Raw genomic sequence first — 24,524 nt, 5'->3', positions numbered from 1 at the left:
ATGCACAAACGCTCCTCCTGGAGCCTTCGAATATATCACAGTGATTTATGTGCACTTTCAGACCTCTACAAAAACACAAAAGGAGATATCTCTTTGCTTGCCCAGGAAAGCCTTGGCAGAAAGGCTCGGCCACAACAGGCGTTGACCAGGGAAGGCACCATCCCCACTTCCACAAGTTTTACAGCCCTAAAGATCTAAGGGCTCAGGTCACCACCCGACTTCATCATTCTGTGTAGCCAACAGCTGGGTTTAGTACCAAAACCTGGTATTAACTGGGCAGATTAGCTCCAACTCAGAGTAACTCAGAAGCATAGTTTTGGTACAACATAAAAGCTTTGCTCCAGCCTGCTGGCAGCCTTTCCACTTTGTAGTGCCCCGTGAGCCACGATTAGCAATGTCACTCGCAGAACTGAGCGGCACTTTGTCCACAAAAGGGTGACATCAGGCTCAACTTGGGCTACTGCAGCACCTTCTCTGCAGGTCCTGTCACCTACAACATGCTCAACTCTTGTTACAGATAAAATTGAATCTTTTTTTTTTTTTTCTTTTTTTAATTCTCTTGCTCCGTTTCTCCTCCTCCCCTCTGAGCACATGAAGGAACTTCAAACATTTTCTGCCACATTCATAGTGTTTGGAGTCAAGTCCTTGTACAGGTGATCATTTCTCAGCCCATAAACTTAAGTTCTCTTATCGAATTAGTCCCCAAAGTGTTTAAAAAATGGTATTGAAATGCCTTCCATGCAAGAATACCCCCACACACTTTAACTTGTTCGCACGACTCCTGCAGCACTGCAAACATGAATGAAAAAGGCAAAGCCACGTACAGGATCAGAACAAAAGGTTTCATTACGAATGCATCAACGGATCAGTAATAAACTTACGAAAGATTTGCTTACGAACAAGGTTTGTTATGTTCTTCTACTACACAGGCGTATTACAGGAATGAACAGCTACACGGACACCTGAGGAGGTCTGCATGGTCACACAGGTATTACTCATGCAGATGTAGCTGTTAGGAGGTGACACGTTCCTGACATCGTATATTCAGAGGATAAAAAGCCCTCGCACATTCTGCAAGCAAACTCACTCTAACTACAGCTTTTGAGTCCCTTCCAGATCTCCGAATGAATGATCACACTTCAGAACAGCAGAATAGCTTTCTGCAACAGACATTTAGATTAAATATTATAACTGATTATAGGCAGAGCTGGTAGCCCTGCATATTACAGTTGCCTAATGCTTCTGATCTTTAGACCCTATTCCTACTTACCTATAATTTTGCCAAGCTCTAACCATCTGGACTGCAACTTCGCATGCCTTTTGTCTGCCTCAGGCAAATTTTAATTTCAGCCAAAATGGTTCGACTGCTTCTGAGAACGAGGCAAAAGAGAAAGATTTATTTATTATTTTTTTTTGCCTACAGTAAAAATTCCTGCTGACCTTTTCTTTTAATTAGCTAAAGCATTTCCCAGACTCTGAAACAGAACTCAACTTTTGACAGATTTTGTGAGAGTCTGTATAAACATGACGTTTTTTGTTGCAGTTTGGGGGTACAGTTGAGTTTGAGGTTTTTTTGCCCTATCTGCATGAATGCACCCAGATTCAGCTCGCTTGTGCTTTGAGGGGAGGGGGAGAGAATAAGAGCTGAAAATTTTCAGTTTTGTTTTCAACCTGGAAACCTCATGCTTTTTAAATGAGATCCCAGGTTTGGGTGCATTATTGCTACTATACATTAACTTAAAAGCAAAGTTGAAGTACTTGGAAGTCGGACATTGCTGCTCCAGCTCCTTGCCTTGCCAGCTCCAGAAGCCAAAAGGTGTGGAGTGTACAAAGCCAGCGTTAACCAGAGGCTGTATCCAAACCCAAGACCTACAGCTTTGATATATATTGCTACACTGCAATGAACATGATCAAAAAAAGGTCTTAATTAGGCTCCTGAATTTCAGTTTTTCCATCTCTGGAAGAAACATGTTAGTACTCAGCGCTGAACAGCATGAAACAGCATGAAAATGACGTTTTCGCATGCAATTTAAGATTTTGAAGAATTCTGCCCTTAAGTGTCATTTGGAAGCATCAAGAACCAGGCATCAAACAATGAAGAGAAAGAAAATGACTCATTAAGGGACATCCATTCAGTGCTTTTACACAAGGGAAGAAGCTTATGGAAAAAATACACGTGATGCTATAATTAAAGGCTTGTATTCTAATGCACAGGACACAAGAAACCAAACTGAGGTCACAGATTGCCTGGTTTGTTCATAACCTTCATAAACTTTTCACCCTCAATAATATTCTTCCGATTTAGTTTTCTGAATGCAAATTTGCATTCTAGCTGCTGGTGTGAGACAAATCCAGGAGTATCAACGTGCATCTGAAAAGGTTACTTTCTCCCAGCTCTATACCTTGAAGATGCATTTTTGGGATCAAATATTTACTTACTAGCGAGTCTAATTATTTTTCATGCTTATGTCACGGTGAGGCATCACAAGCTAGAGAAATAAATGGTTTCCAGCCTCTTACCAGTTCAAAGACTGCCTTCTCATTTGATGTCAAGCATTTGCTTTTATTTAATACTAGTAACACAGTGCACTTTACAGAGCATCTTCGAGGTAAAAATCTATACAACATAGTAAAAAAATACCATTATACTGTCCATTAGTTCAAGAAGTAAGATTCTGAACCACACCTCTTAGAAAATGAACCATTTCCCCAAATGTCAAATGCACTGCGCTTATTCTTCACGGACCAAAACGTGACATACAGGGTTACTAATATCACTTCCAAACCGTTATCTAAACAAACAGTCTATGAACAAAGTAAAAGAGGGTAAAAAGCAGCTTATCACCTCCAGCTTCAAAGCCGCTTCAAATTCCAGCACACAATTGCCACCTCTCAGGCAACACAGATGAGAACACCTACTCTGTACGGAAACACACCTTTAATCTTCCTTCAGAAATCACAAAGCTCATTCCCAGGGACAACGAAGGCTACATCAGCACAAGCGCTCTTCAAGGCAGCAGACCTTTCCCCCTTTTCCAGACTACCCACTTCAACGCAGGCACTTTCTTCATGTATTGCAATGCTGCATCACACTATTTGCAGTACTACTTGTGCAACGCACACGCTTTCCCCTCCATGCCAGAGGATGGATGCACCTCAGCCCCTGCTTAGGTCCCACCCCCAGCGGGGGGGCTGCCATGGGAACCCAACACAGCTGGGTAGATGTGAACCTACAGCAAACCAGGGCTGTTCATATAAGGACCAAACACCTGCAGAGCCCCTCAGTGTTCAGCCCCCCCGGGCAGATGCCACCGCAACACCCCACCAGCCCAGAGGCCAGCCATCCTCCTTCTGTGGCCCCCCTGGTTTCTACCGAGGATAAAGCTCACTAAGCAGCCACATCATCCTCCTGCAGGACGAGAGGCAAGAGTAACCACTCCTTCTAATCTCACCTAGAACCAGCTCACTGCCTAACCCCGGGACAGTCTCACACACGTTGCTCACGAGCATCCGCGGCCACGCTGGCTGCACTGCCCTGCACACAAGCAGCGCGCCACATGCAGCCTGACAGCCAAGCATTACCCTTCTGCAGCCAGCACGTACAGCTCTTCTGCAAGGAGAGGGAGAACCACCATGGATCACCCTGTCCTCCAAGAGAGGCTGAGCAGAAGACCACCACCCAGTACTGGGCTCCTGCTATTCCCTCACTCCCCACCACCCCCCGCAAAAAAAATAAGTATTTCTATTCAACATTTCTTACTGATGCGTTAACAACAGGAGCCAACCCCTCCTTGCAGCAAATATTTCAGTCATAAGAAATGCCATGCAAGAGAGTCAGCATTCTCTTGGTCATTTTTAGACAAGACTTTTTTTTTTTTTTTTTTTTTTTTTTTTTAATGTCTTTTCTACACAAGAGGAGGCTTAGCTGTAGAACCATGCACCAGCTGTGCACCCGAGCCCTGCCTCTACCCAGCTGAGGGGGGCAACGCATTACACCACGTGTGAAAATCTCAGAGATGTCCATCCAGCCCTCACTAAGTACATAATAATTCCCAAAGGTTTCATAAGAAGGTCGATCACGGCTGTGCAGCCGGACATCAGAGACCGAGCACTGCCCTGACAAACAGCAGCATAAATAACAATCTTAAAAGCCCCATCCAGAGGGAAGCTGTGCACCTAAATGAACCAGCAGAGATTTCTCTAGTGCAAATGGCAGTTCTCACCCTGCTATGATGTGGGCTGGCATGCTCAGCTGGAGGACCAGGGATACCATTTTCCTCCATTTAAAGAACTACTTGGCATTTATGAGCCAATATTTAAGAACAGTTCATAGCTCACTTACATGGGAAACTCAAGCAGATTGAAATTATTTCATAATTAAAAGGCAGTAAAAGCATGTGTGTCATTACAATATAATTCTTCAGAAATTCAGTAGCAATTTGATTTTATTTTTTTAATGAGACAGATTCAAAAGAATGAATCGATCTGAGGAGCCTTCACATTCTTCCCTCCCCTTTTAGTGTAAGCCAATCTCCTGACATGGATTACTAGGCCTATTTAATTTCCTTTCCCTAAAAAAAGGAACATCATTTTTCACTGCAATCATAATAGGAATTTGACCAATACAAATATGTTGTATTACTGAAATCTGTTACTCACCAGTTCCCTTCAAAAAGAATGAGTTCCAAAGCTGAGCTGTAATCCTAGAGGCAGCCTTACTGTTCTCTACCGCTTTTAAAATTGCTTCTTTATGACATTCAATCATAGATTTTCTGACTTGAAGATGACAAATTTGGGAAGAGCTAATCAGCAACAGAATTCATTTACAATTGATCTACACTGCTGTTTATTTTGCCTTGTCTCAGAGGGCTGGGTTTTTTAATCTTCACTTTCTAACAACAGGTTTATGTGATTTTTTTTTTCCAAGTACACAGTCAGATGATTTTTTTTTCCAATTAGTTTTTTTTTTAAATAAAAAAAATCAGCAGATTAAGTATGTGGCACTTTCTACGTTTCATCCATCATAGAAGATGCATTGATTCCTAAATGCATCACTTCATGGAAACACATTTACTTTCACACATGAGAGTTTTTACTAGCCTCCTGTGCAGCACCGACTGCCACCTGCGAACCCAGTTGTCCCACTGACCCACTGGTGTTGCGTGGGACAAATGGTCACAATCCAGCATCACATCAAAACCACGCAAGGCAAGCCAGCCGGTGCGCACACTGCAGCAATCACCGATTTAAGTCTAACCGCTGCTAAATCCAGCATTGAAAGTTACTTAGCTCCTTGCATAAATACACCCTGAAGTATTTGCCTGTGCCTTTTCAGCGTAAGATCTGAGCCTGCCAAAGTATCACCACCCCAGCAACGTTACTTCCAGGCACTACAGCAGAGGGAAGTGGGGGGTGGGGTGCGGGGGTGGAGGGGGAAAGGGTATTTCATCATGTTGGTCACCAATTTTTATTTTGTAGCAGTTTTGAACTAATCTGCAATGCAAAGCAGAGCTGAAAACGTTCGGGCATACTGCGAGCAATTCCTTCATTCATTGTGGGGCAACAGGAATTTATTTTGGCTGCAGCCCCCACCCCCAGCAGGAGCACACAGGTTGGGGGGGGGGGGGGGGTGTCAACCAGCTGCCGTGTCATTGAGACTTTTGGATCAATATTAAGAGCAAAAATATTTTCCCTTTGTGGGAAGAAAAACCTGTTAGGCCTATGTTTATCAGAAACCATGAAGGTTTAATCTTACTGGCTTTAAAAAAAAAAAAACAAAAAAAACCAAAAAAAAAAAAACACCACAAGGAAGGCAATTGAACCAGACAGCAGCTATTGCATTTTCAGCTGGGGAGAGCGCTGCCAGCCCAGGGCACTGGTGACACAAATGCCATCCCTTCCCAAACATCACCAAGAGTTGGGTCTCTTTCCAGTCGCTTGGTGGGATCTGTCTCTGAGATGCACTTGGCTGACATCCCTCTGCCACCAATGTGCAAGATCTTTAATTCCAAATTCATACACCCACACGACACACCCAGGACCTCGTGGCCTGTACGGATGCTTCATCCCCACAAGTGCTCCGGTGACAATAGCACAGAGGGACAGCAGGATGGTACAGCCAGGCTGTCACGTTATTTTAGCCTGTGGTCAACTGTAGCCTTCAAACCCTGTGCAGCACAACTCCGCTACACACAAGGGAGACAGCAGAGACTCGCCTGTCGCTTCGGCTCTTTTGAAGACCTTAAGCAGCAACCAGGTTCAACCTGCCCCAGCTGCTGGTCACCAAGCTGGTCCAACCCCTTCGCTTTGCTGTGGGACCCAGCCCTGCAGCAGGGAAAAACGGGAGGTTTAAGGCTGTCCCAGAAGCCACAGCAAGTTTTGGTCAATCTTTGGGAAGCACCAGGCCACCCAGAGACTGCAGCTGAGGCCACTCCAACCCCAGAAACTCAGCCGTGCCCAAACCTCCCAGCTCCCAGCAGCTGGTGTAATCAGGTTTACAGAAAGGACCTGCAGTGCACCTTTAGCACCTAAAAATGAGGCATTTCTTCCCCATTAGGCAAGTTTTCTCCCACCCACGCCTGCCCCCAGGGCTTTCCCCCTGTCAAAGCTTTCCCAATGCTGCTGATGTCAGGCAAGTTACCCTTCGATGCAAGGGGGCTTCCCCTCGCCCCTCGGGTCACAGCTGACTTGGGTGGAGAAACTGCATCACAGGCCCATCAAACCAGCTACATAGCAAAAAAAAAAAAAAAAAAAGAAAGGAGAGGGGGTTAGAGAAAATTCCAGCAACTCTGTAACTCAGCGTATTTGCAGGCAACAAGACATGGGTCCTCTCCTACTGCGCTGAGAGATGGTCACTACGCAACAACGTGACCATCCTCCAACACCCACAGAGCTCCTGAAGCTGGGATCGCATTTTAGGAGGAAGACAAGAGGTTTTAAGCACAGCCTGGTTCGTTACTGTTGTAAATAAACACTGTGTAGGCACTCTCCCTTGCTGCCTGAACCCCTGAAGCTACCAAGTCCCTCCAGAGCAAAGCAGACCTCTGGGCACACACTGCTTGGAAGAGCAGAGGAAGGACCACTACAGGGACATCGCCTCCCGGGTGCACCAAGCATCCACCGACTATCCATAAAGCAACGCAGCTGCCAAAACAAAACCTACTGCTGAGACACAGCATCCGTGCAGCAAGCAACAGGGTCACCCCAGAACAACGCTACCGCATCTTGCAACACAGACAGGTACTCTGACAGCTGCAAGGAGACACAGCACTGGGTACAGCATCCCGGCGTCACTGGAGGAAAAGGGTTTTCCAGGTAACGCCTCCCCTGGGCACCTCTGTCTGACCTGGATGCAGCCCAGCCCACATCCCCTCCGCAGCAGCAGGAGGAGGAAAACCTAAACCCAAACATTTAGATACTGTTGCCACAGACACAAAACACAGGGCAGACCCACATCCCTCAGCACCTCTCCACCACCTGTGCCAGACGCATCTGCTTTATTTTCTAATGAGCAACACGTACTACGAGCCTGCCACACTTGCTCCTTTGCTGCTCTTGATCTCAGAAAGAATGTGGAAGGCGTGCCTCCTCCGGGCTGAAGGAATAAAGCTCATTTCAAACTACTGCAGTTGAGGAGTGAAAGATTAGACCAAGACACTCCTGTGATTTTAGAACATTTTAAGGATAAAGCCCAAGGCTTCAGACATGGACCATCAGTGCCTCCAGTGTGCCCAAAAGCTACACAGGCTTCTACACACCAGGTAACCCAAGGCACTGCCAGCTATACACACTTGTGTAGAAAGCTCTCACCTACCCTCGCTATCTGAGCAGCATTTTTCACAGATTAATATACTTTCACACTAAAATGAAAGATTATAAATTGCTAAAATTGATTTCACAGCAGTGGTGAAGTGAGAGTGAGTAACACACCTGAGGTGACCCAGCCAGCTCGAGGGAACGTGAAACCACCGCGTATTGACAGTTTAATTGGCTCAGCACAAGTTCATTTCCCTCAGATTAAATGCACCATTGGCCATTTTATCGCTATATCTTATTGCTGCTTTAAAAGTAAAGTAGATGACAATCTAGCAAAATGTTTTCTTTACAGAGACAGTCCCTGCCTTTATGGCTGGGTGTTGGCTTTTTCCCCCCATTTGCTCCCCAGCAAATGCAAACCAGCTCTGCATGATGAGAATGCCTCTACTTATCCTTTCAGGCCAAGAGATGGAAGATGCCACCATGTCCATTTCTGTACCGGAATTACAAAGGAAAAAAAAAAAAACCAAACCAAAACAAAAAGGCACCAAGCAGTTCTATAAATACCACATTCAAGGGTAACACGACATTTAGATCATCCTACTGCAAGCTAGAAAGATGTAATTTGACTGCTTTATAGCATTAGGAGGTATTTTAAGAATGTTAGTACTTGAACTATCAAAGGATGATAACTTGCAGCTCAGAAGGTAATTACAGAAGACAGCCCACACTTGTAGAAGCGGAAGACTGGTAGAACACAGGAGCCCCTGCTCCCCAGTTATCTCACAGCTCACTCCCAACAGGGAGCGCAGGCAGAGGACGGTGTTTTGCCAGCAGGGGTTCAAAGCAGGCAAGACAGAGGCAGCACCACTGCGGGGATGCAACCACGGAGATGCTGCAGGAGACACCATGGGCATCTCAGCAAGGCCACCACGTTCCTGCAGACACCCAGCCCAGACACCTCCCCATCCAAAAGGTCCACATCTCCCACGAGGGCAGAGCACCACAGACACAAGAGGATGCGGGTGCAGCATCTGCCATGGCCGTGCGAAGGGATCAGCCCCGGGGGGGCCATGGCCAGCCCCTCCCTACACCTCTCGGAAGCCAGGGGAGCACCATCCCCTTCCACAGCAGAAAAGCAGCGGCAGAGCTGGCAGGGGACAGTACCCCAGCAGCAGAAGGCAGGTTCACAAGCACCCAGGAATTGCTCTGCTCTTTCAACTGGAGACTCCTAAGCTCAGACACCCAGCGCAATGTTTAAAAACTGCTGAAGCAGCACGTAGGCGGTCACAAAAAGCCCCCTATTAACCTCCAAGCCTCATTTCACTGATCAGGGGAAGGGCATCAGCAGTATTTAATTACAGGGGAAAACAGAGGCAGGACACACTGGGAAAGGATCTCAACCACATGCGATTCCCCACAGCTGCACCCTCCAGGCCACAGAGGCCCAAAAGCAGGGGCTGGAGGACCAGGGACATCTCCTACCACACACTTCAGTCCCCTATAGACGTGCCAGGGAGCTGCTGCTAGCCCTCTGCAAAGGGCACAGTGCAACTTCTTCCTACAGCAGCCAACCTATGGATACCCGACACGGGGACCGCACAGGGGTCCTCCCTGCAAGGAAACGCAGATGGGAACCGGAGAGGCTGTCGGTGCAGGTGTGCACTGCAGAGCTCAAAAGGGGGTGCAGGGAAACAGCAGCAAAAGCCAACAAGCTCCCTCCTGCAAGGAGCACCCCAAAGATGCATGCCAATCTCTCCATCAGCTGTGAGCAAGGGCTGTGCAAAGCTGTCCAAGATGCACCAGGATTTTGGAAGGTCAGGGGAATGTGACCACTCCGGTATTGACCAAAGCAGAGGAAAGGGAGCCCAGGCAAGACGGGAGCCCCTTACCTCAGGTTCAGCATCATGAAGAGCACCCCCATCCAGCACACCCAGAGCCTGGCAAGCTGCATGCCAGTGCAGTGCTGGCATTGAAATCCCAGGCAGCAAAGGAAGAAACAAAAGCAAAACCAAACATCTTTCAAAATCTCTCTTCCCGGTAGCGTGTACTGTCACGCAATACTTCCAAACCCATGGTTTATGCGGCTCAGGAGGGCAGTTTCATGCCCTAACTCCCGCATGATGGATTTTACAATTTGTTAAAGAAACTCATCAATCCTCAGCAGTCATTTTTAAAGCCCAAAGCTTCTGCTAACTCCTGCATTTTGCTGATCCCCCAATTTCAAATCATTTGAAACTGCTGCTACTATTACAGCTCTGCTCCTAAAGCTAAGCATTATAGCACACTCTAGACTTCCAGCTTCGTATGCGACTGTAATAAACAGATTAACCATGATTTATGAACAATAAGTTCTGGTTATTTGAAAGGAAACATAACCTCCCTAGACCAATTCTGACAACTAGAGATCTCTCATTATGCAGACAGCAATTTCCACCTACCTGTAATGATGAGTTTAGAACATCGTTATCAACCTGGGAAACATATCGCCATAGTTTTCCACTACAAACTTTGTGCATCCAAAGCATCTGGCAGGAACCACTGCCAAAGGCAGAATACCAGCTTGAATTGACCCAGCGAGACAATTCCTATTTTAAATACACATTAATAAAAAAAAAATTAAAATAATAACAACAAAACAAGAAGCTTTCAGAGGGAAGAACTGCCACTGTGGAGAAGGATGCAGCAAGACTTTAGTTAGCAGAGGACTAATTAGGAACAGGAATTATAATATGATAGAGAGATCGATTTGTGGTGCTTATTTACTTGTAAAATCTAATTAGACTTTTAATATTCTCTTCCAAAAATTAATTCATTCTCTGAGTCCACTCTAAAATGTCAGCTTAATATTTTACAAGCCCACAAGCAAGAGTTCATTTTCATATGCACTTTTCACAACGTACCTGCAGCTATTAAGCTGACCACCCCACTCATATCACATTTGACTACTGCTAAGAACCTTGTTTATTTGCATTTATTCAGTTAACCATAATCACTTTCCTTCTCCATAGAAAAGCTGCACAAAAAGCCTGGCTGATGACCCAAACCTGCACAGTGGTTAGATGTTCGAACCCGTGCGCACACCACAACGGTGGCCTGCTGGTCCCCAGGGCACATCTCCAAGACCTCCAAACGCTCAGCACCTCTCACTTCCACTGCTTTACACATCCAGAAATAGTTATCCAAACAGTTATCAACTCCCACTCGCCCTGTATCGCCTCCTTCCTCCCGCCCCACACTGTAAGCGGTCTGCAGAACCGCACGGTGCTAAAGGCCTGCCAGGGCTCTTCCTACTGCTGACACCTGAAACACCCTCCTGCACTGTCAGGCTTAATTGGCTTAAAGACATTGGAATATTAAACTATTCCAAACAGTACGACACAAGCTCTGCTGGGCAGGGCTGCTACCTGCAGACCCTCCTCAGTGATTAATGAGCAATAGCTCCCACCCCGCAGCCCATCTCCTCTCACCTAATTGATGCCACGTGCATCTTGGGTTTACCTATGCAGAGCATAATTAGTAAAGACAAAAGGTTTTTTATATATTTAAATCTATTTTATAAAAGAAATCTCAACTCCCTCACCTTGACTCTAAAGTAGTAACAGAAGCTTGTGAAAAATGAAAAGCCTTGAAGGATTCGGAATAAGAAACTTGGAGAGACAATCGCTGATCTTTTATCTTCCAGACTTCAAGCAGAATCAAGTTCTTCAAAGAAAACCCAATAAAGCCCAGACATTTTCATCATAACAAAATAAATAATTCAGTCATACTTTAGAGGACTCCAACATTAGGATGGGCTATTTGATATATTTGTGGCTTAGGTGCCTCTAAACTGATTAAAGATAACCTGATAGAAGCTTGCAATGTCAAAACCACCTTCTTCTTGACAGATATAAATGGATAGTGTAAATAACTGTAAATAACCAAAATGGCTGCATTTATGCCTAACGGAGGATTTACAGCCTTCAGAGCCACCTGGTAGGACTAAGTTACAGCTCTGCAGCACTGCAGCACACAAGGGGAGATGAACCGACGTCCTCCCCACACCGCCTGCTCCACCAGACCCAGCAAGGGTCCTGCTCCAGAGGGCAGAAGCAGGATTCTCCCATGAATAAGAGAATGCCATACACGTACACGCAAGTTTATCCGTATTAATTCATCATGGTCTTCCTAGAAACTACTCTGAAACACACTTCCCAAAACCCCCTCAAATCTCTATAGCCCCTGCAAGCTCCCCTTAGGTACCCGACAGAGCTCCATCTCCCAGCTGCTGCTCACAGAAGGTTAAATGCCATTGCCTTCAAGAGGGAATGGATCAAGCCTTAATTTAAGCCTACAAGTTTTCACCGAAGGGGATTCAGCTGCAGCATCCTGGCCCATTTTCCAGTTTGGGTAATTGCACTCCTGCCTTCCCACTGTCCCCCACACTCCCGAAGTCCCAGCAGCTCTGCAGCCCCCCAGGAGCTATTTGGGAAGCGGGTGGAAGCAAGCCCCGAGCCCACACAAGCGGCAGGCTGGCTAGACCCTGGGTCAGAACCAGGCATGTGGTGTATCTCAAGCCTGACACCACTGCTACCCTGCTGGCTCCAGCAACCTCTCCATCGCTGCCAGATCACAGAGCAGCCACCAACATGCTCCAACAGCCTGGGGTTTGCACCAGGGGCCACTCCAGGATTTGACCAGCATCAACAGAAGAGGCTGAAGAAGGACAACGTGAGATCCTGCTCATAACTTATCTGAGCAATCACTTGGAATAATGAAAGCCACTTTCTCCAGGAGCACACTGTGTCACTCCTGCAGAAGCAGCCCCTAGCAGCCAGCTCTCGTGTCCCAGTGCTTCACACTTGCTGGAGGGGGAAGACCATGAGCAAGTGCTACACAAAGCAATAGGAGCAACAGGTGCAGATGCTCCTCTTCCCTTGGAGGGTTCTTCTGTGCTTAATTGTGTTGCAGTCTCCACTTGTTAAAAAGTACCTTTTCCTACGGACAAAGAATTAGGAGGAGGGTACCATGAAAGTTGCATCTGAGGAGCTGCTAAAGCTTTAATTTTCTGTTAGCTGGACAACACAGTCAGTATGCCAGACAAGAAATTAAGTGATCACTCAAAAGCAAATTCCCAAACTTAGGAAGCTGGAAGCATCAGACTGATGAACACGAAACACAACACAACCCCAGGGCGCAGAGCTCTTTATTGGGGGAAGGAGGAGAAAAAAACCAACCAAAACCAAACCAAGAACCACCCTGGTATTTTCTTGTTCAAGTTTACCTTTCACAAAGCAGAGTTATTCAGATTCGGATTTCTTATTTAGGAAACCAGCAGGATTTGTTGAGGGCTTTTTCTGTTGTTATAGAAAAAGATTAGGTGGTGGCAGGACTAGAAACACCCCATCAAAAAGCCAAGGTCTAAGGTCAGGAGAAAAAGAGGGGAGAAAAAACTGCCGGCAGGGCTCTCGCCCTTTACTACAGCAGGTTAGTTGCACTAACTCACTGGTTAGTTTGGATGAGAACCCCAGAGCAATACTAAATGTCACTTGTCAAAAGACATATGGAGCAAGTTTTGAAGCGACATGGTTCAGCCTAGCTTCATGGTACGCACCTGAGCTGCCACCGGCTGAGAACCAGAACTGGGAGGTGCGCACCCAGCAGGGACCAGCACGGATACACTGCATGGGAGTGAAAAATCCTACCCTCAAAGAAATCCTAGGGAAAGATTTAAACTGCACTCAAAGCAGCTACAATCCATTTTAACAGTGTCAAACGCAGCAAGTTTCCAAAGGATTAAATCACTACTTAAATCATCCTCATAATTTTAAAAAATGCCTGTAAGACAACACCAGAAGCTAATTGTACTATTCAAATTTAGTGAAGGGAGGATTTTTTTCGTTGGGATTTTTCCTTCTTAACTGCAATAAAGAAAAGCCCAAGGGTCTAAAACTAATAATCTAATAAACTTTGCTAAGTGAACATTGTAACAGATAGGCCTGGATGAGATTTTCTGTAAATGCCAGACAATTTCCCTTGATCTTTATCAGCAGAGATGCTGCTCTGGCTTCAGTAGGAAGAAATTAAATTTGGTGCAAAATAATAACATCTGGGTGAGATTTTGTTTGTCAAGACTAGCAGTCCCTTTAGATGCCAAGCTAAAAATATTAAAATTAACTCTGAAGGCTTTCACATTTGTGTTTTTATATGAGTGGTTAGGATGTTTCCATACCAACATAAGTGGTGCAATTACCCGTGCTCTGTGCAGGATCCCTGGCAGACACTGGGTCCTACCCAATGCAAGGCACACACGGAGAGCTGTCTCCCCTGCCAGAGCACGCACGTGAGAGTTGGCATTGCTTTGGGCTATCCCACTCCTGCAGTCCCAGTTCCTGAAGTCACAGAGCATCTGCCCCAACTTCAAGGAGAGACACCACATGGGAGCAGGACCTGCAGGAGATGCTCAGGGACCACATGGGCTCCAACAGCTGTCACGAGTGCCTCTCCCCTGACTGCTCCAGCATCCCTGCCATAGCTGACACCCTACATAGCATGGGCATCCTACATTCTCCAGCTGTGCCAGGGCAGCAGAAGTCTTCTGACCTACAACCAGCTGTCATAGCACATACCTTGGCAATGTGGGAGGAAGCAAACGGCACACCAGTGGGGTCTGATTTGAGACACTACACCCCACCACCAGCTCCCTTAGTGATGTCTTGAGACAGAAGCCTGTCCCTTACCACAAGCAGTTCCCAGAAACAAGAAACCAGACTGCCGTATCTTGGGTCCAAGTACAATTTCTGTAGCTGAACAGCCTCTGGTGCTGCAGCCATCAAAATGCTCTTAAACAAGTAGCAATCAAAAGATCTATCTATTAAAATAAGTGTTCTACAGACTTTGAGATTAAATTTAAAGATAACAAAAGCACACAATTTTCAAAATCTAATTGCCCTTCCAAGTCCCAAACACTTTGTACAAGGTGAAGTGAGCTCCTCAGTGGATCCAGCTAGGAACTCCTCTCCTACAATGGGATTACAAAAGATCTTTAGAATTAGTCATGAGCTTTATTTTATAAGCAGAAGTGGTCAGGAACTCTTCAATCAAATGCTCTTCTTCCGCACCACCAAGAATGGCAATTCTGCATACCAAGGGTTTTCTGAGTAACATCAGCTCTAAAAACCCTGGAGAGGGAAATGGCTCTCACGGCCAGGATGGAAATCACAGTTTAAAAAAAAAAAACACAAACAAAAAAACCCCAGGAAAAAATATCAGCTCAAGGGATTCAGCTCTCCCCAGAAGAGGCAGAAATTTCAGAGCTAGAGCACCCAACCGCTATGCTATATATAACCTATAGTATCATAGGGTGCCACTCCTACACACAGTAAAAACTCTGATGTTGCAATGGTTTTGTCAAATGGTAGGGGAAGGAGGCAGGCACTTTGTATTCCAGCCAGGTTATTCACCATTTCTGAAGCCAGTCCTCATCTCCAACAGCCTAGGAAAGCAATCTCTCAGTTTTACTCCATTCTGTTTAGCAGAATTGGAACTTAATGGTCACTGCATTAAGAAGTATCAGGAAAAAAATACACTGTTACCTCCTCAGCAATTTATTCGATCTTACATTGAGAAAAACAACACATTAGACTTCATCAGTCAGTTGTGGACTAGAACAGAGCTTTGCCACGATCTCACAGGCTTCAGCAATCTCTGGGTCTTGCTGTTAGTGAGGCATGCAACAAAAATAAATCAATTATTCTAGAAAAATATCAGCATGAAGGAGAAAAAAAACGCTTGACTGCTTGTGCCTTCTTTTTTAAATATAGGCAAAAATGCCATTAATACAGAATGATGGAACCTCAATAGGATAGTACTCAACAAACAAGCAATCATTTCACCACGCATTAACCACGGATACAATAAGTTTTGCTTGTGTAAAGGTCCTAAAAAAGAAATTATTGCAGATTCAAGTGATACAAACTAGTGTGTATCCACAGCAGAAAATAATTGTCAAAGATTGTTTTTTCTGAGACGACAATACATCACATCACGTTATCATTAGAAAAAAAAAAAAAAAAAAAAAAAAAGAGCTGCCACTGTATAGTGTGGCAATAAGTTACCAAGCACCCAGACACCCCTGGCAGCACCAGGGACCACGCTTGTGAACAAGGCAGCCTCTACCCGCCTTCACATGGAATCATCAACTTTGTTTTGCAGTGGTTTACAGTAATCAATGCACGCGTTATAGCATCACACCAGGGTGACAAACCAGATCATATTACTGCAACCTGGGTTTTGGGACTGGCAAAATCAGACAACACTGTACTTGCACAAGATATTTTAATTCTTGGAGAAGTGGGGTTTTCATTTCTTTTTAAATTTGCACTTGAAGAGGTTTAGTGTTCAAATTTACATTTGCTGTTTCAGCTACAGGAATATTCAGGACAAACCCTGCAGAGCAGCCATATACCAAACCAGGTATATTATTTATCATACATAAACATATATAACATATACAAACAATTGAAAATAAGTGAACAGTCCAGCCACCTGCATTTCTGATTGCCAGGTACTGAGGAAGAGGAGCAGAAGCACCTCCTCCTCCTGCCACATGCCTGGATCACCCCCAGCACTCACCTTGGAAGACCGCAGCGTTCTGGATGACAAGGAACTTCAGCTCCATGCTGGCAGACTGCAGGAGCTGCTCCATGTTCAGCCGGGCTGTTGCCTGGTACTTCTCCTCCATCTTCCTCGAGCAGCACGTGGAGCCCTTTGGGATACATACTTGCAGATCGGACCCTGGAAAGGAACAGAAGAAGGGCAGAAAAATTTGCATTAGGAGGTGGAATTGCTGGGAGTAGAGAGGAAACAAACCCCATACAGTGGTATCGCTGCAATTACTGTTTGGGCAAACTGATGACATTTCTGGAATTTGTCCTGAGCAAGCAGCTTGGCCAAAGGAGAAGACTGATAAGGCAGAGCCAAGATTTCTGAGCAACAGCCCCCGAGAGCTTACTACGTACACCTGCCAGCATCCCGCTCGCTTCAGCTCCCACACACTCCATCCACTGATGTGGTGGTGCTGAGCAGAGCGATACAGAGCATCGCCCTCCTGCCTAGGACATGCCCACCAACACACTGGTAAGGAGCTGCAGGCACCCAGAAAAGATGGAGTGGGAGACAGAAAAAAGTAGCCAGGATTTGTAGCTGTGGATTTACAATTAATAGAGCAACACATGTAGTTCAGCAGGCAGGATATGCTTGTAATTTGCATTAAGACTTAAAACTAGCTTAAGACAAATAACTGTGTCATTTGCCTGTGATCTCCAACCTTTTGCATCCACAGCAATAACAGTAACAACAGAAGGGCACAACAATAATGATCTATTGGGGTTTTTAGTGCTAATTAAGACTTCTAAACTGTAGATATCTCGAGTCCCATCGTTCCTCCATTGCAACAGGCAAAGCCATCGCTTCACTTATGCGAGTCCCACTGCAGATGGACAGGTCCTGAGGCATGCGCTGAGCACTGCAAAAGTGCCTGTTCAGCAGCAGCCATGCCACTGCAGGGGCAGCACCTCCACCCATTCACCAGGAACAGTGCAACAGCCAGGAAACGAAGGCAAGAGGAATATCGCTTGCTCTGGCATCTCAAGCTGTAACTCACAGCACTGGTCAGTGATGCTAAAGTTTGGGGTTTGACCTTCCCAAAGCTCTTACTCCTGGAGGTAGTAGACAATTTTAGGAAAAGTGCTGTTGCCGTTAGCTAAAAAGTGAAATAAAAACTAGGAAAAAAAAATATTCACCTTTTGGGTTCAGACAACAGGAAAAGATGGAACAGAAGAGCTAGAAGTAGCAGCAACAAGAAGTCTCATTCTTGATCAACCTTCCGTGGCAAACTGTGGCCCCACAAACACTAGCAAAGCAACAAGCTCATATCAAAGCAAATAGCCTTCATCACACAAAAACCCACCTAATATGATGCTGCTGTTAGAAACTCAAACGCTAAGCAACAAGTCCATTAAAAACAGCTGTCCATGGCCACACGGCAGCAAGGGATTTACACTTCAGTGTGTGCCACCCAAACCGCATCGTGCCCCGAGCAGCGGCAGCTCCCTGTTAGGCTCAGCACTGCCCAGAAGCAGGACTAGGAAGCAGTCCCCAAGCCAGCAACCAACAGCCCAGACAGGGTGAACGGGCTCCGCACACCCCTCAGCCCTTGCTCTGCCTTCCCCCTTGCTATAGAGGTTTTTTCCCCCCTCAATAAAAGCAAGTTTGGCCATTTACATCTTTGCTCTGGAAGGATTACACCTCCTTCCAGGTTGCCCTCTCCTCTCCTCCTTAAGAGTCATACCACATCCACTCTCTCACTAATTACTAGAAAGTGTCAAAAGTCACTTTTCTAAGTGTACTCCAGAAGAACAGGATTAATATTAATGTCAGTTCAATCGTGTACCTCCTGAAGAAGAGTCATGCACACCACCGAGGGAAAACCAGCTGTCAGGGCTCGGGAGCAGCGACAGCAGAAACCCTCCTCCCTCCAGCTCCATTTCTTCCCCTGGCACAGCCTGGGAAAAACAACATGAAACACTTCATCTGCAACGTGCATTTCACATGTGGAGAGGAGCTTTAACCAATGCAAGTCCTGCCGTCACCGCAAAACAACGCGTGGCAGAGGGGGAGAAAGAGCACCACCCCCCAGCTCCATCTCTACCCGCTGCCTCTGTTTCCCCTTCTGCAGAACAGGACACGCAGCACAAAATCCTTCATCCAGCCCCCAACAAAAGCCAGCACCACGGATCGAGCCTCCGTGGTTTGTGAACCAAGCCGCTACGGAGGAGCACAGTGACAGGCGCTTCGTGCATCTAAAAAATAACAGGGACCACGAAACCGCATAATAGCAAGACACTGTTAATGAGAGGAGCAGTTATATAACAGGGAGTTAAAGAGGTTTTTTAAAGTCAAATCCAAGTCAATTTACACCGCAAAAAGGCTTAGCATTGTTCCTTTAACACTACAATAAAACCATACATTTCTTGTTAATAGAAAGCTTATTTCCTCCTACATTTATTATATTGGACACACTTCAAATGGGGGAAAAAAAAAAGCCTTCCATGATTAATGGAAATACCAATATAGAAAATCTGAGAGTTGGCAATTAAGAGATCTGTGCAAGTTAAAGCCAGGCATAGGAAGCAGCAAGGTCATCTATTCACATCCCATCCTTCTTTTTGGCAATTAAGCCAGTTTCTCCCCTTAAATGGATTTTTGTTTTTGTGAAGTAAAAAGACACATGCTGTAGCAGAGCAATCACAAAGGAGGAGGAAAAAGCCTGAGAATTAACTCTGACAGCTTAAAACGTTTTACAGAGATAGCCAACTAACAGTGGTGACCAGAAATGCCACGGTAAACGCAACAGGTCAGGACAAGCAGGACAGGCTCTCACAAGCTACCAGGGACAGTCCTTGGTGCAGTGCTGCTACCCTGGGCCAGGGAACAGGGGCCTGACTCCCACCTGCCAGCTATTTTCTGTACGTGGCTTTCCCAGGGCTGAGCACACCCAGCCAGCCCCATCCCTAAGTCCTAGCAGTAAGGGAAAGAGGCTTTGATGCCCAGGAGCCACTAACCCACCCCGCTGACCCCAGCCCCAGCAGACGCCGATGGAAGAGGGACAGCACTTTCTGACCTGCGAACATATTTGGGGTTTATTCATGCCATTGCCTGGAGGACCCTCTCCTGCGCCCGTATGCTGCAGCACCACCCACGAGACCCAGACCCTATGCAAACTGTGAACGCTCCGCCAGCACCGTGGCTGCACAGACGCAAACGCCTGGAAACACACTGCAAGCCTACAGACCAGGCACCAGCACGAATTAAACTGTCACACGTTTCTGGCTCCATAAATGTAATTGAAAAGGTCCTGTGAGTCATCAAGTCCTACCCCCTGCCTCCCAATCCACCCCTCTAAGCATTTTTGTCTAAACATAAATACCTCCAGCCACAGCTCCCACTTGTGAGATAGAAGAGCCCATTCCACTGCCTAGCGGCCCTTCCTGTTAAGGCTGTTTTTATCTCCTAACCTTCACCACCACCTCCTTTTCCTTCAAGTTTCAAGCCATTACACCTCATAATGCCAGTCAGCCCTTGCAAACAACCTCCTCCTTTTGCCATAAATCACTACAAATTCACTTTCAGAAAGAAGAGTGTCCCACAAATTACTCCAACGGTTTTATTAAATTGCATGGAGACATTCACATACCAACCTTTGCAAGATTGGTGATATCAATGCAATGCTAATAAGCACGGGAGCCTGACCCTCCAACACCCAGCTGCCAGGGGTGAACAGGAGCTGGATGCTGCCCCTTCCATAGGTGCCGGAGCCAGGCACCGTCAGAGCGCTGTGCCATTTATGCCATCTTGGGGAACAGCAGTGTAAATGCTCCAGTAATTTTGCATACGCTCCTAGCTGACAGAACTAATCTCTACAGCTACAGTAATTTCAGCAGCACCCTGCCTTTTCCTTCTTCTCCTGACACAGTGATTTTTTACTGAAGTCTGGGTAGCAGTGAATTTAATGCTTTAAATTTGACTTTGATGTACAATTATTCCCACAGATAGGTGGTTAGTACAGCAGAAGTGAAAATAATTTCAGTGGATTAAATGTCAAAATTTAAAAAAAAAAAAAAACAAAAAAAAAACCAACTTGAGATCATCTGCAGGCAGTTGTGAACTCCTCCATGAGGCTGAAGGATTGTGTTTTGATCCTAAGCATCCCAGGACAGCTCCAACCCTGTCATCAGACACAGGCAGGCAAGCCGCGCTTTCCACGGGGCACACAAGCCTGCCCACCCAGACACAACGGCGGCTTAAATCAGATTAACGTTCACCCCAAATTTACCCCAGGCATTGCCAAAATAAGAACCTGTCCCTGCTCTATGCCACATTACTGCAGCCTCCTCCCTGTGTTAACAGGAGGGCTCTGCCACCCCATGCAGCAGCACCCTTCACCTTCTGCAGCCTGGAAACATCAGGGGGCTTCATCCCACCCTCTCAGCTCACCAGTTTGTTAATATTACCCTTAAGAAAGCTGCTGCTTCATCTTCATTTTCTTTCTCTAATTGTTTCGCAGTCAGCATCGTACTTTAAACAGATAAAAGCGGTGATTCAACCTTTAAACATATTGGCTTTTCCCCCAGCTATTTCAATTTTTTTAATTTGTTTTTTTTTATTAAAAACCTTTTAAATTATGTGACTAGGGGATCGTGCATCTGTCACTGGCTTTTAATGCTCAGCATTTGGGGGTGGGGGGAAGGAAACGCAAATGTTCAGAACCCAGGTTAAGTGCTGATCTCTTTAAAACCTAATTAAAAAGATATAAATTATAAACCAACCTCATTCAATAGGTGATTAAAGTTGGAACAGTATGGGTACTACATGGGATATTTATTACTGCTTAATTATCTTTTATTTCCTATTCCATCTTATGTTTCACATGGCCATCTGACTCGGGATTCCTCCCCAAGCCTTGCAATGTTGGCCAGATGACTGCCACACAAATATAACACTATAACATCACATCTTTTAAAAGAAGAAGTTATCGAGAAGAGAGAGAGGTTTTACAGAGTAAGAGTTCCCCCTTAACAAATGTATCAACAATACCGTCATCGGAAGTACGGAGTTAATTTGTGGGCACCCACGCACCATACACATTTGTTACAGACACACACCCTACAGCCATTCCAAAGACTGGGAAGAACACTGTTCAGGATGTTGTTAAAATTAACCCCTGGGGAAAAAAAAAAAAAAATTAATGATCTCACTACAAAACCACTGCCTGGGAAGGTTACTAAATTTTAGGGTTCTGCTCCTGCTCTCTTAACTATCAAGAGAGCAACTTGCAGGCCTGAAATAATTAAGAACAGAAAACTCAATTATCTAGCAAACTAAGATCTTAAACCACCACGCTAAGCTAAACAGGCTGCACTAAGAGGAGTATCATTAGTCCCACTCAGGAAAACCAGGACAAAAGAGCAGGAGCAAAAGGGAACCAGCTTGCATCGGGTCCAGCAGGAAGAGTTGGGATTTTTAGTTTTTAAGTTGTATGATGGCACACATCAGCAGCCAAAAAGAAGAGAAGAAAGCTTGACACGCTCAGCCAGCCAGTTGTACAGCTTTACACCCAACCCCAAAAGCAAAAGGTTAATCTCTTCTTTGCCTCCAAAGAGAATAAACAAAAAGCTGGAAACTGCACAAGCATGGAACAAACCCTCCAGCTGATATTTCTGCCAAGATAAATATTCCTCAGCTTTCCTACTGCCCAGAGCCACAGACATCCACCCCCTCTCCCACCTTGGCAAGGCAACAGCTCGCCCCTGCCCCTTCCCCTCCACCCACGTGCACCAGCCCAATTACCTGGCACGTCACCCTCAAACACAAAGAAATCCAAGCAGCAAAGAGGAGAGAAAAAAAGACCGAGGAAAATGGAAATTCAAGTTACTGTTTATACATAAGAAATTACGTAGGGAAAAGACAAGAGGAAGAAGAAAACCAAGACAGGCAGCATAAAAAAAAGAGAATTTAGTTCTTAATGAATGTGAAGTTACCCCAGCGCAGAATGACAGGCTGGCTCGCGAGCTGGCATTACGTCTCAGCTTCAGAAGAACCCGTGAAAAGCACTCACATCGCCCTGCCTTCGCTCTTCTCCAGCACAAGGCCTCTCAGCTAGCTCGAGTGGAGCAGTTGCCATGAATTACATCCTCCCACCACTCCAAACAGTCAGCCACAGCTGACAGCGGTTAGGTCATGCTGCTGCCCACCTGCGATGCTCTAGAACTGCAAAAACCCAGTCCCCAGGCTGCAGGACCTGAGGGGACCAGGCTCCTGCTCGCTGCCTGATGCACGCCTTCAGCTAGAATTAATCCCAGAACATAACAGCATTCATGAAACAGCACGACACTTTCCTCACATTTATCAGAGCTGCCTTTTCGGTTTGGTTTTGTTGTTGGGGTTTTTTTAATTTTAAGTATCAGCCTGGTGCGGCTGAGCTCCTCTGCGGGGAGCGCTGTGCCGCTGTCCCCCCAGCCCACGCACCGTCGGTCCAGCAGAACGGAGCCGGGGGACATCTCTCCTGCCTGCCTTGCAACTCTGCAGTGCTCCCGCTACTTAACACCTTCAGCCACAGCTGCTCATAATGCAAAACGTGGCTTCCAGAAACCATTGTTCTCTGTTTGTGTCAAAATACCCCCAATATTTTAAGTAAGTTGTTTAAACCCTCAGTTTCTCTAGGGTGATATGATCTATAGGCAAAGGTTCTCAGAATTGATTCCGTGTTGATCTGTGGCTGGGAACTCCAAAACTTTTTTTAATTGACAGATGTATGAAAGGAAAAAAAGCAATAAACAGACGCCTGGAAAATAGTCCTTGAGTGATGTTCCCCTATTACAGAGATTTATGCAGCTGCTACTAGGAGAAGAGAGTGCTCTGAAGTGTAATTACTACACAGAGTCATGCAAGATGGGCCGGATCCAAGGTATAAGCAAGCAGTCATTGCTTTAATTATGATCAAGTTTATGTACTTAGGCAAATGTAAAATCCACTTTCGATTTGATGTGTGGGAACTTTATCATCATAACAAGCTGGAACCATTCACTTGAAACACCAGGCCTGTTATGAGGTATTGATCCAGCTACCCACAGGCTCTGCAGAGAGGCAAAGGGCTCCTTACTCTGGAGTACCAGAGATGCAGCTGGGGCTCCCCGGGCAGCAAGAGCTCAACTGAGCAACTCCAGCAGCCTGAGCCCTGCTAGGAAAGGAAGATGCCTGGGCAAAGGCACCCACTGTGATCACAGCCCAGGCCAGGACGGAGGATGCCACAGGTTTCTGGGGAAGGACTGACCCCACTGCAGCACAGAGGTGCCAGCAGCCCCTCACCACTCACAGCACAGCCTGCAGGGTCCCATCGGGAACACCCCAGCTGCCCACCCCTCCATCACCTCTCCCTGTAAAAGTACATTCCAAGAAAGTTACTCAGGGATCAAAGCAAACACTTCACAGACTTTCACTGAAGCCAGGGAAGACATGTCTTTGATAACAAACAGAATTTGTCATTCCAGCAGTGATATGAGCTGCTCCTTCCCCTCCCTGCAACCCTCCACGCAAACATTTCATCACAAGGTATTTCCAGTGCTACTGGAAAGAGACCAGGACCCTACAGGATGGGGAGAAACCAGATAGTGCTCCTGCAGCTACTTTGAAAGAAACACCAAGAAAAGTGTTAAAAATCATACAGGAAGAGGATGTAAGGATAGGAAAGGATACGGAAGGCAACCCTCTCATCAGGACTTAAATCTAAACTCTCCTTCTAGATCTCAGGCACTGCTACAGCCCTACAGACCAAACAGTTTGGGATGCACACCGGCTGACACAGCACCTCACAGCCCAGCCACAGGCACCCCGCTTCCCCCCTTCCTCTCCCGTGCTACAGCCGAACATTGCCGGGGCGACTCCTGTATTTCTGGTCTGTACAACGCCGAATGCAAGAAATGTAACTCAACACATAATTAAAAGCAGCTCCTGCTAGCGATGATCTCATTGCACCTCCCCTGCCTGTCACGTTTGCCCGTTATCTCTCCCTTTCCATACTCTGATCACAAGCTTTGCAGGGCCGGCGTTCTCCATCCATCACGTACCTACCCGGCCACAGCGGCCCCCGCGCTCTCACGGCACCTCTGTCACGCAGCCACCGAAACCCACTCCGAGAACACAGCCACCCATCTGGGGGAGCCGGTACT

The 24,524-nt window shown here is 46.2% G+C and overlaps 1 protein-coding gene across 2 annotated transcripts in view; it reads right to left on the bottom strand.

Moving 5' to 3' along the window:
* GPC3 (glypican 3) overlaps positions 1 to 24,524 on the bottom strand; it is a 175,961-nt gene that overhangs the window by 129,215 nt on the left and 22,222 nt on the right. Inside the window, exon 2 of one of the 2 annotated variants that reach the window (XM_080366166.1) lies at positions 16,372 to 16,533. In XM_080366166.1, coding sequence (XP_080222292.1) covers positions 16,372 to 16,533 — 162 coding nt within the window. Of the gene's footprint in view, positions 1 to 16,371; positions 17,168 to 24,524 lie in introns of those variants that run through there. The other variant, XM_080366165.1, reaches the window with a different exon arrangement.

The sequence above is a fragment of the Falco punctatus genome (genome assembly GCF_963210335.1).
Source record: "Falco punctatus genome assembly, chromosome: 15".
NCBI lineage: Eukaryota > Metazoa > Chordata > Aves > Falconiformes > Falconidae > Falco > Falco punctatus.
The sequence above is the reverse complement of the archived record's forward strand: the minus strand, read 5'-3'. Positions and strand labels throughout refer to the sequence as shown.